The 16,350-nt window shown below is 40.7% G+C and overlaps 1 protein-coding gene across 1 annotated transcript in view; it reads right to left on the bottom strand.

Annotated features, from left to right (window-relative positions):
* The window catches only part of TBX15 (T-box transcription factor 15), a gene marked incomplete at its 5' end in the record, with an annotated part of 99,614 nt that overhangs the window by 22,737 nt on the left and 60,527 nt on the right, over nt 1–16,350 (bottom strand). Inside the window, 4 exons of the mRNA XM_082833055.1 lie at nt 1,242–1,306; nt 10,159–10,326; nt 11,444–11,615; nt 13,174–13,275. Coding sequence (XP_082689181.1) covers nt 1,242–1,306; nt 10,159–10,326; nt 11,444–11,615; nt 13,174–13,275 — 507 coding nt within the window. The remainder of the gene's footprint in view (nt 1–1,241; nt 1,307–10,158; nt 10,327–11,443; nt 11,616–13,173; nt 13,276–16,350) is intronic.

The raw sequence follows: 16,350 nt of genomic DNA, 5'->3' as shown, positions 1-16,350 counted from the left end.
GTTCAAGTGAATTTTACTTAATAGATGTGACCTTAAAAAATTCTGAGGAAAATAAAATTTTAAAGAAATCTAAGTGTATTTTAAATATGATAAAAGTTTCATAAAAAGTGCTTTCATATTCATTTTGTAAACAAAATGATCACTACACACATCTGATTTTTAGCATAAACTAGGTTCTAATATAATGTGCTACACAGTTCACGAGGTGATTCTAAATATAATATTAGATAGTTTATCTGAAAACTCTTGAAGAGAAAATAGCAAAGATAAATCCTGACAAACTGTGTCATTCAGATGTTAAAAAAAGGCCCCCAAATTAGGAAAATGTCTGAACATTAAAGTAAATAGTTATCGCAAGGTCTACACACTTACAGGACACATGTGTCATATTTGCTGTTTCAGTATAGTTCATATAAAATGAAATTTTCTGATTGAACAATCTTCGATGTATCTGCTTTCCCTGCCAATTTCAGCTCTCTCCTAACTCTCTGTGAATAACAGATTTTAATTTTATATATGAAGAATGAGACAGGAAGGATTTAGACAGAAGCAGAGTTAACCAGAAAAATACCACAGTCCCTAAGGCTATTTACAACAGGCACAGATAGTCCTACAAAGGTCACCAATTCCTAAGAGTTCCACAGTATAACAACCTAATCATAATGATGATGCTGGGTCATCAAGAAAGAGTGTTCTATAAACCCTCTTTACTAAAGCAGAAAACATCTAGTAGAGTTTGGAAATATTTCCTAGGAGAAAAATGGTCAATTTTTAAACGAAGTTTTAGCTCTTATAGGGAATACTTTTCTGAAAAATTTTATTTGTCCACAATTCCTTTTTTCCTGATAATGAAAAATAAAGGAGATATTACTATAGTTGCTGTAGCCACCTATAGACACTTATCAGAAAAAGTTGCAATCTTTTAATGACAATAAATCACTGTCAAATTTGTTTTAAGTGACTAAATTACCAAGTACGATATGCAGGGAGAAAAACACCATGAGGGATTCAATCTGATGATTTACAGTGTGTTAACAAAGAATTTGGAGAGTTCAACCTTTGGGGGGCAGCTTTTTGATTCTTGGATCAACTACCCATTTCTCTTTGCCTGCGGCAGCACAGTTGCCTAGCATGCAAACGTTCTCCAAAAAACCAGAGCCAGAAGCCACCGATGGGGCTTGGAAAAAAAGAATGTCATATAGAAAAGAAAGGTCAGTGAGTCTCTTGCCCAGTTTGCTCACCTGTTTCTTCCAGAATCTCTGAATCCTTTAGCAAAAGGGTTTCTGTCAATTTTTAATCTGGTGATCTGGAAACAAACAAAAAAAGCATGAATTGTATTTATATTAACTGACTTTTTTGGTTGCTCCTAGAACGTTAATAAAAATCACTCTGTTAACAACAGCTGTTGTTTTTATTTCGTTTCCTCTTAGTGTGAGATTTAGATTGAAGTTGATACAGGACTTGGTCCTGGCACACAGACGTCTGACCCATCTGACCCACATCTCCCTAAAAACCAAGGTTTTCCCAGTATGCGACTCTGTAAGCTCTCTTCTGCTCACCATCCTTGCCCCAAAATGGTGATAACTCACTTGCCCAGACAAACAAAGGTATCAAAATGGAAAATGGGACAGTGGTCAGATCCATAGTGCATGACACACAGGAGACAGTTGAAACATGCTTGTTGAATGAATGAGTAAATGAATGAGTGAGCAAGTGAGTGAAGAACGAATGAATGGGTTCAGTCAATCCAATCAGGTCACCAGACAACATGCCTCAGCCTGAAAGAACCAAATAGTTGACTGCATTTCCCATTTCACTTAAGTTGTGCCTTTCTTGCCGCTAGGGGTTGTTCATTTGATGACCTAAAATGGTCTTGTAAAAGACACAAAAAAGTAGCTGCACTTTTGTCAGGGTTGCATCCAAAGAAAAATCTACAAATGTGGGACGGGACGGGGCAGGACACAGTGCAACTCACCCAGTCTCCAAGTCCCACAAGCCAATCAGAAGAAACAAAGAAGCAGCTTCATAAGGCTAAGCAAATCCAGTGCAAACAGTTGTATGACCTGGGTTGGATGGGTCCTTAGTAGACATCTGGTTCGACCTCCACTCAGTGCAAGAGTCCCTCTCTATTGCATCCTATCTTAGTCCCCTCCCACTCTGCAACCATATATATTACCCTCTCGCCTCCAGACTAGAATGGCCTGACCAACGAATTCCATCTGCGCTCTTGTGTTTCCGCCTTTAGCCTTTGTCATGGAAGGCATTTGGATACCTTCTGTCTGAACCTGATGTTAATGACGCGCTACATTCAAGCGATAGAGACTTAGAGGTGGGGGTTAAGGAGCTCAGGAAAGGAGGAAAGTCCCTCTCAATAGAAGGGAATTCTGAAAAGAAGGGGATCTCATTTTCAAGACCATCTTCCCATTTCTGATCACTGTAGAATTTATCACTAGGATGGCTGAAGTTGTTTCTTGGGTTGCAAATCTTTCCTAGTCTCTCTTCTGTCTCACTTCGTCAGAGTGGAGTTTCCTAAAGCCACATTCTAAAGGTCTTTAAAACGCAATGTGAGATTCTGACAGACTCTGACTTGAAAGTACCAAAGTTTTCTTTTCCCCCTAAACGTCCTCTGCCTCTAGAGTGGCACACTAATAATGTAGTACTCATAATGAAGCAAAAGCAATTTTACATCTATTTTATAGACCAGAGCAGGAGCCTGAAGCGTTGGCTTTCTAAAGTCTAGCGTCTGCCCTGCGAATATTGTATTGAGTTTAAAGACTGTCACTGCTTTTCTGTTGTTGACTTAAAATCAGTTCTTTCTTCCTCCATAATCCACAGCAATAAATCACACACCATATTTTCTTTTCAAGTTGGGGTTATAATATTTTATTTTCTCCTTCAAGTTGGCTTATCCTGTCTGACTCATTTATGATAGGGGTTTCTGATATATGATTGTGCTGCTATGTTTTGGGGGCACAGACCCCTGTAAATATAACGACCTTCTATTTCACGGTCCTGGGAGAAATGGTCGAAAACCAGTTCCCCAGAGCACCTTGTATCACAGGCCAAGGAGTCTGCATGGAGATTTAATAGACAAATGACACCACATGTTAGGAAACACAACACCTCTCTACTTGTTTCAAAGCTTTTATTGTGGGATTTGGACCGCTTTATGAAGAGTGTGATCGTGCTACTCATTATTCATTTATTATCAAGTGCCTTTTGTGTGCAAAGCAATGTGACAGGTAGCACAGGTGACAGCGTGGCAGACAGTCAGTATACGGCTGTGTATCATCCCCCCCCCCAAGAAATTTATAATTGAGGAGAAAAAAGAAGACATACATATTAATAATTACAATGTAAAACAGAAAGTGATAAGGTTTGAAATAAAGGTAAAGTGCCCCAAGAGCTTAGAGGAAGCAGTAATTGCTCCGAGCTGAAAGGCTCTGGGGTTTCACTTTAGTGGAAGCACGTGAGCCAAGCTGGGAAGGATGCATAGGATTTTCATGAAAACTGCAAAAAGGGGAGAAAGGAACAAGGGAAGCATTTCAGAAAAAAGGTCCTATGTAAGCCATAGAATTGAAGTGGGAAGGAATGAAGCATTTTTGAGAAACACTGAAGATTCCAATTTGACCAGAGCACAGGGTACAGGAAGAGAAGCAGTGAGAAAGAAAGCTGAGATGCTGGCCTGAGGCCACATCATGAAAAGCCTTTACTACCCTGTAGACATTTAGATACCTTATAGGTAGAAGAGAGCAATTCTAGCTATCCAAACCAAATTGTGATCCCAGTTAATGCTTGTGCTGACAACTTAGGCTATATCTACAAATAGCAAGGGTAACAATGAGAGTATTTTGGAGGAATAAATCAATGTATTCACAACCTCAATAATCCTTAGCTTCTAATAGTCCCACGGTTTCCATATCAAGAAACTCCTGGTAGACTCAGTATAGAAAGGGATGCAAATGACAGCTTGCTGTCCTACAGGAGACAAGGATGTTGCATAAGGTGAATTCTCATCAGGTAGAAAAAGAAGTAAAAGTCCTCCCCTTCCACTCCAGTGGAACATGAGGAGAGGAGAGAGAGGCAGAAGAGAAGCAATCAGTTAGACTTACATGTACCTTAGCTTTCTACTCAAACCAAAATCCAAGGGCGGTGGGGGAGACTCAGAGGAACACGGGCAGGGTCACCTCCATACACACATGGGGGTGGCTGCACCAGTGTAAGTGCTGTAGGAAGAGGCCTGAGTTAGGATCCCCAAGCCTTCCATGGCCCTTCGGCAGTGGGTCAGGGACTCAGAGGTCCTCACATGCCATGACAGGTAAGGCAGGGTGACCCCGACATAGAGGTGCTACAGTCCAGACAGGAGTCAAACAGAGGCCCTGGATGAGAACTGAGGTGAGGCTGAGTCATTCAGGGAGGCCCAGGAGGTCCAACTGAGGCAAGAACACAAAAGCACAAGGTCAGCAGTCTCCTGCCAGTAAAACAAATCAACACAAGGAACCCCAGGACCAGCCCAGACCTGACCCCACCCCAGCAGAGGCCAGTGAGGGCCAGAGAACAGCACAGGGGTCCACAAGCAACCACAGTGAGGGCTCAGAAACCTCACTGCCTCCACCCCTGCCCATGCACCGTACATCTAGAGGCCGTCTGGAGGAGGAGGCGAGGCCCATTTGAATAGTTAATTTTCAACCCTCCCCTCAATTATATTTATCAACTAGGCTCAAATATGGCGGTCGATCTCCACCTCATCACCTTAGACCAGGTCAGTGTCATATTTTGACTAAACTACTCTAAATACTCTTCAAACTGATCTCCCTTCTTCCACTCTTTTCCCTGTCCAATCTCTTCCTTCAGCAACCAAAGCGATCTTGGTTAACGCACCATAGTTGGACGATGTCATTCCTTCAGTGCCTACCACTATGCTCAGAATTCAATCCAAACTCCTTGCCTGGCCTTGCGGGGCCAGCATGCCCTGACCCCTGCCTATCTCTCCATCCCCACCCACCCTCCCCTGACTCTGGTCCCCAGGCTCCAGGCAACCTGAGCTGCTCTCAGTGCTGGCATGTGCCAAGCTCTTTTCCTGCTCAGATTCCTCACGTGCACTCTACCTCCAGACTGAAATGCTCTCTTCTGTACTCTTCATATAGCTGACTCCTCATTCTAAGTCTGAATCTAAATGTTATCTCCTGAGAGGCATCTTCCTTGACCCATCCCTCCAAAATAGGATATTTCTGCCACTCTCTTTAACTACACCCTCTCTAATTCCATCTTTACTCTTAACCCAGTTGGTAATTATACATTTATTTTGTCGTTTACATATTTACTATGTGTCTCTCCCCCTAGACTACAACTAGGAACCCTGTCTATTTGATATACCATTTTATGAAACAGAACTGAATAGGATATGCTATTCATGCTCAATGAATATTTGTTCAGTGAATGCATGGAGTGAGGGAGTAAATGAATGCATGAGGATGCGGGAAACAGAAATCACCAGTCCCAAAGCCATCACAAGCCTTAGAGGATACAAATCAAACAACTCCCCCAATCCCATTTGCTTTCACTGTAGGCATTACAGACAAAAGTCTTGAATGTCTTTCCAGTCAGAACAAGGTCTGTTAGTAACTTCCATCGTAGCTAAAGCTATGCCACAGCAGTCATGCTCAAACTTGGTCTGATGATAATGAGGCAACATGGAAAATACAGAGGCTGTGGAAGCATTTTTCTTCCCTGATTTTCTTTCCATAACCTTATACTGATGTGTATAGTCTGAGTTATTGAAGACTATGGGATATAAGGGGGTAATTACTGGCTTGCCACCATTCATTTTAATCATTTTCCCTCACTATTTTGCCTAGTAACATAGAGGCAGTTAATAAATGAGGTATACCTCACCATGCACAGTGCAGACAGAAATAGCACGACCTACAAAGAAAATGAAACCTGAATATTCTCAGTATAATTTTACAGGACCAAGGCTCAAAGAGACTTCCCTTATTAACACTCTTATTCTTATTTTTTTTTACCATATTGCTTGAAAAGCATTCCATCAGGATAAAAAAAAAAATTTAAGCCAACATAAGAAAAAAATTCTGCACTAATTTGATTGGAAAGTTAAAGCAAAACTGGCTCAATAGTTCAGGATCTAATGAGTGGCTCAGAAATCCTATTGAATTTGCTTATACAACCCTGGCTGTGGTTTCAGACTTCCTATGTAGTTCATGTAGCCAATTCTCATCAAGAAATAAGACTGTATTACCTGAGGAGAACATGGCTGTGTCATTTTGAAATCTAGTTTCCTGTTTGGAAAAAAGAAAAACAAATCAAGGTTCAGCTGTCTTTTTCCCTTAGAAAAGACAAAGACTCTGCAATGGAAATTTCCTGCTAATTCCATGAGGACATATTGGCGTCAGCTTCTTCCAAGGAAAAGCATTAAGTGTAGGATCACCTTTATTCCCACTTCTCCCACCTCGTTCTCCATGATGAGAGTCTGGGCATGGTGTGCTTTCCTCTCTGCGATAAGCCTGCCAAGTTGGCACTCCAAGAGCAAATAATCGTAATAATAACTTCAGTATGCTAGCGGCCCTGGGAGTCTATGCATCAGTCAGCGAGGGTGAGAAGGAATGGGAAAGGGGGAAAGAAAAGCATAAACTATTCCATGAAAATAGAAACTCTTTCTTCACACTTCACTCCTACTTATATCCAAGGAAGCAGAACCTCGGATACATAAGGAAACTGGTAGTACAGGTATGCGGGCTAGTTATTCAGTCATTTTCCAAGCATGTAGTCAGTACTATGCATAGACTATAACTATCTTAGAATTATGGAAATGGAAGGGTCCTTCCTCCTAATTAGTGGTTTGTGGGCTTCAAAATGTCATAGGCCAATTCTAATCCCCTCCCCTTCCAACATGTGAAGGATCAACAATGGCATGACAATTTTTTATTCTACCAGATAAAGAGAATTAACAGCTCTCTATTATCTCCTGCCATCATTATTCCATAAAATAAATGAGATTTTAGTAACAAACTGAAGCCCAGAAAGAGAAAATAGCTTGCTCAGAGTGACACAGGTAGCTAGTGGAGAATTTAGGACCAAAACCCAGGTCTCCAAATGCCTAACCCATTGCTATCTGTGGAACAGGACACTGCCTTTCCTTAGGAAGGCTAGGCAACCGTTCATTTCAGTTCCGTTCCCTCCATTGTCCTTCCTGACTTGTGCTCCTCCGAACAAGTCCCTGAGAGCAATGAGGATCTATCGCTGACTCTTCTCTCTTTCCTTTCTCATAGAGTTCCTAACCCTTCCCTTTAAAAAAAAAATGAAGTAAACAACTTTGCTTTAAAATATTATTTGTTCTCAATCTAGAAGGTTGAAGGAAATAAAAACACAGTAATCACTGAATATAGCTCACAAAAGAGAACAGTTTATGCTACCCAGCATCTTCATGACAAGTCTGAAAATTATTTTTAGGTAACAGATCTGACTTACAGGATGCAGACCTCAAGATTCCTGGGGGAGAGACCTGAGGTTAGTTTGCTTTATTAGAAGGCACTGCATCCTATTAAATCATATCTACGCAGCTAAAGGGAATGTTAAACAATCACACTTGATTTACCCAGGGACTGGAGGCTTGTTAAACAGGCAAAAGCTGTTATCTAGATTTTAAAATGGGCAGAATTGAGAATGACTCATCTATTTTGAATGTCAGCACATCATGAATTCACTAACGTGACATGAGAACAGAGAGATCAAGGTAGTTACCTATTGAATATAATACCTTCGAGAGCCCACGTAGCTCCTCCAATTCCCAAGAATCTACTTTCTTCTTAATGAGCAATTTATTCTTTAAAATTGCCTCTATTCCCCACTAGCCTTCATGCCTGTGCAGGTGCAGGTATTTAGCAATGTAGGCTGACTACTGACAATTTGATGCCAGGTTTGTGTCAGTGACTTAATGCAGGTTCCCTCGTCTAGTCCTTATAATTCTATGAGGCCAGGACATTTTCAGACCAGGAAACACAAGTTGAAAGGGGTTAAGAAACTTGCTCAAGGTCACACAATTCACCAGTGAAAAGGTCAGAAACCAAACTAGATATGCCTACTACCAAGTCCCATGATCTTAGTCATGGCATCCTACCCCCACCAAACCACCACTGCCCCACTCAAGTCCAAATATAGACAAAATATTTATATGAATAGAATGTACTCAGGTGCAGGAACACTGTGAAATAATGCAGAGGAAGTGAAAGGGATTTCAGGTACCCATGTTTGGTCTTCACAGTGAGCTGTAGGTTTTTAGTTTTAGCTTGGGTTATACTGACCCTTCTTGGCCTCTAGAACCGATCTCAGTGAGGCAGTAGAATGGTCATTTATCAGTGTTCTAGTTTGCTCTACCAACTACGTTCTAGAGTCATATTTATTGCCACATCTGTCTGTCTTCATGAGAAAGTAATGATAAAAATGGCGGCTGGGGTAGTCTTGGAAAAAATCCAAACAATTTTCCGAAGAACTTAGACTTATATTCCCCCTTTCCTGTAACACAGTTAATCCCAGAGTTCCAGTTGCTCAAAAGCCATGTCTATATTGCTGCTCTGTCTAGCATCAGAGCTTAAAACATCTTGATTATTAAAGTTTTCTGTAAGGACTCTCCATGGTCTCTGCAATTTTACTATCTGAAGAGTTCGAGAGAGCTTAATAATTTTAAAATAGCGTCCATGGCAAACTAAAGCTCTTCTTCTACTTTAGATCAAATGCGGCATCTAAAAGGAAAGTCCAAAGTTGGGAACACTTTACAGCTGCTGAGAAAGCCCAGCAACCGTAGAGCACTTAACATTTATTGGACTAAAGGGTTGTTGTATATCAAATTCCCCTGAAGGTAAAAAGCATCTAAGGAATTTTATCAGGACGTGCCATGAAAGATAGAAAAATTCTTTCTACTGTATATGAACTAAAGATTGTATCACTCACCTCCATCTGCCTGTTACATACTAAGCCCTTGATAAATATTTAGTAAATCAATGTTTTTCCTCATTGCTTTCTTTGTCAGAGCACAGTATCCATTATAAAAGGTATTAAGTACTATAGTATATACGTCCATTTTGCTCCAAGCAGGCCCAAAATAAAAGTAAGCAGACTTTCAAACTAAATAAACACGCAAAAACTCTGTTTTAGAGAAGAATTCACTGCAGGATCCTACGAATTAGACAATTTACCAAAATAGGAAATACAATCTAACTTACGAAAATGAGATTCACATACAACTTTCAGAGAACTGCATAAAGTGAGATCACTTGTGAATCCAACCAGTCACCCTCCTCAGAAAAAGAACATTGTTTAGAAATGCCCACAGTAATTCCAGACTTGGCCTCTCTCTTCCCCTCACCCGCTCACTGTCTAAGTAGTGTCTCAATGTCAGAAAAAGCATCAGTTCTTCCACAAAGACTTCCCTCATTCCCCAAACCAAAACAAAAAAACAAACAAAAATCTGTGTCCATATCTCTGTTGTTAAGTTATTCCACTGTATTATCATTATGTATTTATGTGCCTTTCACTCAACTAAAACTCTTCTTTTCTTAGGGAGAAATGCCTTAATCTGCTAAGCTTAGAATATCGTAAATTCTCAATAAACATTAATGGAATGAATGAATATATTACTAACATAAAAACATACACATCTTAGGGTGTGGCTGGTGAGCACACGGAGGCCAATTTAGTCTGAAAGTGTTAATGGAAGCAGTGGGTCTGACATAGAGTTCGAGAGGCTTGATGACTTTGATGTAGCCTGATGGATGGCTCCACGGAGAGGATAAGAGGGAAGGAATGAATCAAACCTCAGGAATTTCAAGTGATGAGGAACATTTGCCAGGATGTAGTAGAGATCATGAAACATGGGTACAAGTACAGAGAGACATGAAAATGACTTAGGAGGTTTGGTCCTCCTGGTCAAAGATCTTGCCTCTGATCTAAATCTAGACTCTGACAGCTGCTACTAGGCATTACCCCCTTGTCATCACCAGTGCCGCGTGTGCGCCGCCAGCCTGGTGTCTCTCATTCCAGCATTTCAGTGCCATGCAGAAGGACTAAGCACTTCTTACAAAAGGATGAGTAAACTCCTTTAAAAGTGGCTGCAGCAGGAGACTCTCCAAGGCAGCCTCTTACCTGCTGGTTCTGATAGGCTGTGACTGTGGTAAACACGGTCTCAGGAAAGTTGAATGTCTTCACTCCATCCCCAACAGGAACGGCTTTGGTGGGTGAAAGGTCGCTGCTGAAATCCTTGCGAATCACATGAACCCGAGGCTGGTATTTGTGCATAGAGTGAAGAATGATCTGAAATGAGAAGGGGAAACATTACTCCACCGCTGTCTCTAAGGTCCCTACATCTTTTCCAGCTCTCATGCAAACAAAATTACAGGATAAAAGCGTTACAGGAAGAGCACAGTTTAGAGGTGGGATGTATGGGAAACTGGAAATCAGTGTACTTTCCCATGGCTGGAAGGACTAAGTGATCGGATAGCATCACATCACATGAAACCATGTAGCAAATATCCCAATCATAGGTGGCGAGTGCAATATGTTTGCTTTAATTGGATAAATACTGAATGAATTGGTTCCAGTACCAGCAAACATCACTCCACTAAAAGGTCTCAGAACCTCTGCCATGTGACAGTTGTTCCCTCCTGCTTCAAATTTTCAGCACGAGTTCATCTGTCTTTAAATTCTACAAGCTATTATTTGCACTTTGTTATTGATTTTACGGACATTCTCTTATGTCATGTCAGAGTTAAGGGTATATGCGTCTTCTCTCTTCCTTGGAAAATTATCATTTCCCTAAAGATAGGAGCCATGGTTTTAGCTTCTTTCATCTCCCCATATCATCCAGTATGAATCCCAGCATTCAGTGAAAATTCAGTATGTGTTTTACTGCCAAAAATAAATTAATAACATCAGTTGCACCAATTATACCTGGCAAGCCTTACAACCTATTCTTCTCTTATAAATTCATAAATTTCTTGACCAATCAGCCAGAACTGTCCCCCAACAGTTTCCCTGAGTTTACTGCCCTGTGAGTTATTCTATTAAATACTGTGATTTATTCACCATTTTAAAATGTGTCCTCTGTTTCTGTCGCTGAATTCTCCTGACTTGACCGTGAGTTCCTGGAGCACAAGAGCTCTGTCTGATAAACACAACCTGACTTACGGCAGATGTTTGCTAAATGTTAGATTTGTAATAAATGTAATTTCACAAAAGGAAAAAAAGACTTTTATGCTTACTTACTTAAAATGACTCAAAGATTCATTTGAGATTCTCAAAATCTCAAATGAATTTAAGAATCTCAAAAATATTCTTATTTTACATGTTTGAAAAAAGCCTGGGGCTAGTTATTTCTAGAGCAAAAGAGGGGGAAGAGGGAGGAAGAGGAAGATGGGATTATTTGACTCACATGTCCTTGATCATCCAATTCATTGTTGGTCAGCTTGAGTTTGTCGAAACTGACCACCTGTCTCATCCAAGTATCTCCAGAAGCTAGAGAATCAGGGTGTATATAAACTCTTGGGGGCACAGGGGAATCAGCATTGCCAGCCACCATCCACTTGGAGCTGTGATACACATATCTGAGACAGAGAGGGAGAGAGGAGAACTCAGACACAGATGCAGAGAGGGAATAGAGGCCCAGGAAACAATTAGGGACAGGAGGAAGGAGACACAAAGAGATGAGAAGAATGGAGTAGGATGGATTAAACAGAGAATACAGAGGAGAAAGAGAGAAGGGTGGATAACCAGGGAATATGAAATAGAGATGGAAATGGAAAACAAGATGGGTGGGGGAGGGCAGGAAAGTGTTGTAGTTAATGATCAAAGCTGCAGCTCTCACAAGGAAAACATTCTCACAGTCCTTTTTCTTTCTTCTTCCTCTCCTTGCCTTGCACCCCTGTGTGCACACAGGCATCCTGAACCCACGTGTTTAGCTATGGAAAAGGTATTTTACTGCAACCTTTCACCTTTCAAATGCAAACCATATAATCCATTGGCCACTTGTTCAGGATTTGGTTCCTTATTAAAAACATCTTCCATATTGTCCTATAAAACACAGCCATGTGCAGAGACCCTCCAAGCCTCTCACTTGTTAACCATTTCCTAGCTAAGAGTCTGAATTTAGAAGCATTTCAATGAAAACCTAGTTTTGAACACCATCATCTTCCACATTATTTTCCCACAAAGTCACTGGAAATGAGACTAGGTTAATCAAAGTCTTCCCACTAAGTGGGAAGACTTAGCAGTGTTTCTGGGAATGGCTGCACTAAGGCAGAGACCTCCATTTTCATTGAAATGGAGGATGTTTTTAAAGAAAAAAGCATCTCCCCTCCTAAGTCCTACATCAAGACCACTTCTTTCTTAGCCAGCTCGCCCTCTAAAATACAAGTAATGGTCTTCTCTATTCACCTCTCACCTCCAAATTCATGGGCTCAGGGCCAAGTTCTGAAATATCTCAAAAATGAGCCATGACTCACTGATTTGACTGAGAGCTCAGGAGATCAATTAAGCCACAACTTGTTTCAGACAAGAACTATGTGTAAGGCACATGGAGACTATGTTGGCTTTTAATGGCTTTGAAGGAAAGTTATTTAACAAACTTGTTCACAACCCATTTTAATGAACAAAAACTCCCCTTAACTAGATGTTCTTCTTGAGGTCTTACCCAATTCTCCCATTCTTCCCCTCCATCATCCACAGGATAATCCCTCAGATATATGATTGAAGGTACTGTACTAATCCACTTCTCCTCCCATTTTCCAAAATAAATCATCTCAACTCACTTAGTATTTCATAAACCAAATCATTCAATATGTTAATCACTTTCAGTGTTAAGTGAGTTCGTTTTAGACTTAAGATCCATTTGACTTTTGCTGCTCTGGCAGACCTTATACAATCCCACTCTTTAGAGAGATGTAAGGAGGATTCCAAACCAAACCATTACTGGTCTAACTTCCTACCTCTAGTGACTACTTCCTGTCTGGTGTTCTGCCACAGGCCATTGGCATGTCCTCCATCCTTGTTCCTTATCCAGTACATTGTACAGTGCACTGTTAAAATGCTTCATCTAATGAGTTTATAGAACCATCCTGGGATACTGGTGATGCCCACAGTTCCACATCTCAGAGTCATCCTTACCTGTATCTTTTATTGTCCACAGGTACAATGTCCATTGCTATGTAGTACTGCTGGTGTGGATCCAGGCCAGTGATCTTCACTCTCATGGCAGGAAACATCCTCCTGTGGATGGGAATAATGTAGGAAGCTCAGCAGTCAGAGGGGGAGAAGTAGCAAGAGTAAAAGCTTGATGAGTCTCTTAATAGGAATGCTAAGCGCACAAAGTCCCATATCCTGTAATTCTCAAAGTTGGCTGTTTGTTTTCACTTTGGAGATTATCACTGTCAAATATGCTGAGGATTTACATTGCTGAAATAGCACCTCTTCTTAACTTAAATTGAACTGTTTGATTATTCATACACTCAAAGACCTCATACCATAACTTGTTTTATAGTATTAGTTAATCTTTAATGTGAGATAGATGGATAGACAAGAGAGAGATACATAGACAGATAGAATGTGTGTATATACATTTCCTATTAGACTATAACATTCTTAAATATACTTATACTCTTGTACTTAATATACTTGAATAACTTATATTCTTCTTATTCCCCAAGTAGCTTGTCACAGTTGATTGTAGTAATCATGAAATATTTTCTGATTGAGTCTATTTGAAAATGACCACTCTAAAAATAATATCTCAAGAAAAGAAGAAAAAAAGGAATGTGCTACCAGTTCCTAAATGAAGGACCACCAAAGTCTTTTTATTTTTATGCATAAAACTGTAGAAAAATTTCTGCAAGTTCTCAGGCTGTCAACGTGTCTGTCAGAGGAAGGACACCGCAGAATAGGGAGCAAATACCAAATGAATTCTAGTGGCCTCTGGGCAATACCTTGTTTCTACCACAATGGCTTGTTAAACTTGCCAAAGCAAGCGAGGTCAGGATATGACACTTTACAACTACTCTCATAATTGAAGAGGAGAAGAGGGAGCAGCCCCACAGAGGTATTGAGTTTCAAGGAGACTAAAACAAAATTCACCATTCTTCTTTAACCGTAAGAAAGAAGAAAAACATCAAACTCTTTTGCATGTCGTGAATTTAGGAACCAGACATAAGAAGTGCTTGGTTCAAAAATTTGGATTGCCCTGAATGTGCTCTAGAGTACTTGTACACAAAATGCTGCATTAAGCTTAACCATCTGGGGCCAGTTAGTTGAGCTGGGCAGAGCGCGGTGCTAATGAGGTCAAGGTCACAGGCTTGATTCACATATGGCCTAATTGGCTTTGCTCCATTTCACGGCCATAGACCATACCCTGACCCCAGACAGCCATCTTGCAAGTGTGCACTGGTTGTTTACATGACAGGCTTTCTGTGCTAGTCACACACTCTACTACTCAACAGAAACAACTCAAAAAGCAAATATCCTCTGGCAATAGGTTGGTGACATCATAATCATATTTGGGGCGAAAGCACAGAGGGACCACAGACCTTCAACAGGGATGATGGCTAATTCTTAAATATTTGCAAAGAATAATATATTACCAATTCTTTCCCACTTTATAACTTTTCAGAAGCTTCTATTGGTATATCATTGTAGATTTTCTTTCTCTACCCTCACAAGCTTAATTAGAAAGCCTTATATTTTATTTTATTTTAAATTTATTTATTTATTTATTTTTGGCTGCATTGGGTCTTTGTTGCTGGGCACGGGCTTTCTCTAGTTGGTGCGAGTGGGGGCTACGCCTCATTTGCGGTGCTCAAGCTTCTCATGGCAGTGTCTTCTCTTGCTGCAGTTGCAGAGCATGGGCTCTAGGGCATGCAGGCTTCAGTAGTTGCAGCACATGGGCTCAGTAGCTGTGGCTCGCCGGCTCCAGAGCACAGGCTCAGTAGTTGTGGCGCACGGGCTTAGTTGCTCTGCCGCATGTGGGATCTTCCTGGACCAGGGATTGAACCTGTGTCCCCTGCATTGGCAGGCGGATTCTTAACCACTGTGCCACCAGGGAAGTCCCAAAAGCCTTATATTTTAGTCTTATGGTTGGTAATGAAATTTGATGGTGGGTTGCTCATAATGACTAAATCTAACATTCACTATAGGTGAGGCACTTTGACTCACATTAACTCTTTCCAAAAATTTGGGAACCTTGGTCTATACATGTATATATAGATCATTAATTCCCGACTTAATAACAATGATTTATGATTGCCCTGTATATATAAATATTTGGAGAGCATCTTGCCAGGGATGGAAAGTCCTCTCCCTTGCTATCTGAGATACGAAAATGTGGTTCCTCTCAGCCATCTAAAGAGGCTGCATTACATTGAAAGAGATAAATTTATTTTCTTGATGACTTTCAAAAAAGGGGTTAAGATGTTTTTAAAGTCAATACCTGTTTTGTCTGAAACACTTATATGACCTTGAGTAGAGAAGCTACCTGTCTCTTTTCAGAACTCAGGTTCTAAAATGAATGAGCTGTGTGGCTCTGGATAAGCCATTTAACCTCACCATCTATAAAACAGAGGAAAGGAACTAAATAATCCTTAAGGTGACCTTTTGCTTTAACATTCTCTGACAGTTCTTAAAATCTGACCAAAGTTGCTCTTTCTTTTTGTCAGTATTTTAGCACAGAATATCAGGTAATGTCATAACATCCTAGAGAAAAATTAATCTTTCATATTCATAAAATGAGATGTGTTTGGTTTTAATTTTATGTCTAAATTTAGGCCAATTCTTTTGACTTCCAAACCCGTTTATCCCTACAAACACCTCTGTCCATGGTGCTGATCATGCAGGTTTTGTTGGTGCATTCAAAGATTGAGGGCTCTGTAGACTACAGTAGTTCTGAATCAACGGGATTATACTTTGGGATGTGAGAAGAAGTAGGTGGTGACTAAGATCTTCTGAGAGGGAAAAAGAACAGAGAGTCATACATAACTAACAGTAACTAAGAAAATGGAAATTGGGGCTTCCCTGGTGGCGCAGTGGTTGAGAGTCCGCCTGCCGATGCAGGGGACACGGGTTCGTGCCCCGGTCCAGGAAGATCCCACATGCCACGGAGCGGCTGGGCCCGTGAGCCATGGCCGCTGAGCCTGCGCGTCCGGAGACTGTGCTCCGCAACGGGAGAGGCCACAACAGTGAGAGGCCCGCGTACCACAAAAAAAAAAAAGAAAGAAAGAAAGAAAATGGAAATTGGAGTTAAAACTGAAAAAGACACTACATAGGAAGAAAAATGAAGTGAAAAGGAAAGAATCAACT

Source organism: Leucopleurus acutus (assembly GCF_964270905.1).
Source record: "Leucopleurus acutus genome assembly, chromosome: 2".
NCBI classification, from domain to species: Eukaryota; Metazoa; Chordata; class Mammalia; order Artiodactyla; family Delphinidae; genus Leucopleurus; species Leucopleurus acutus.
This window is presented reverse-complemented; position numbering and strand designations above follow the sequence as displayed.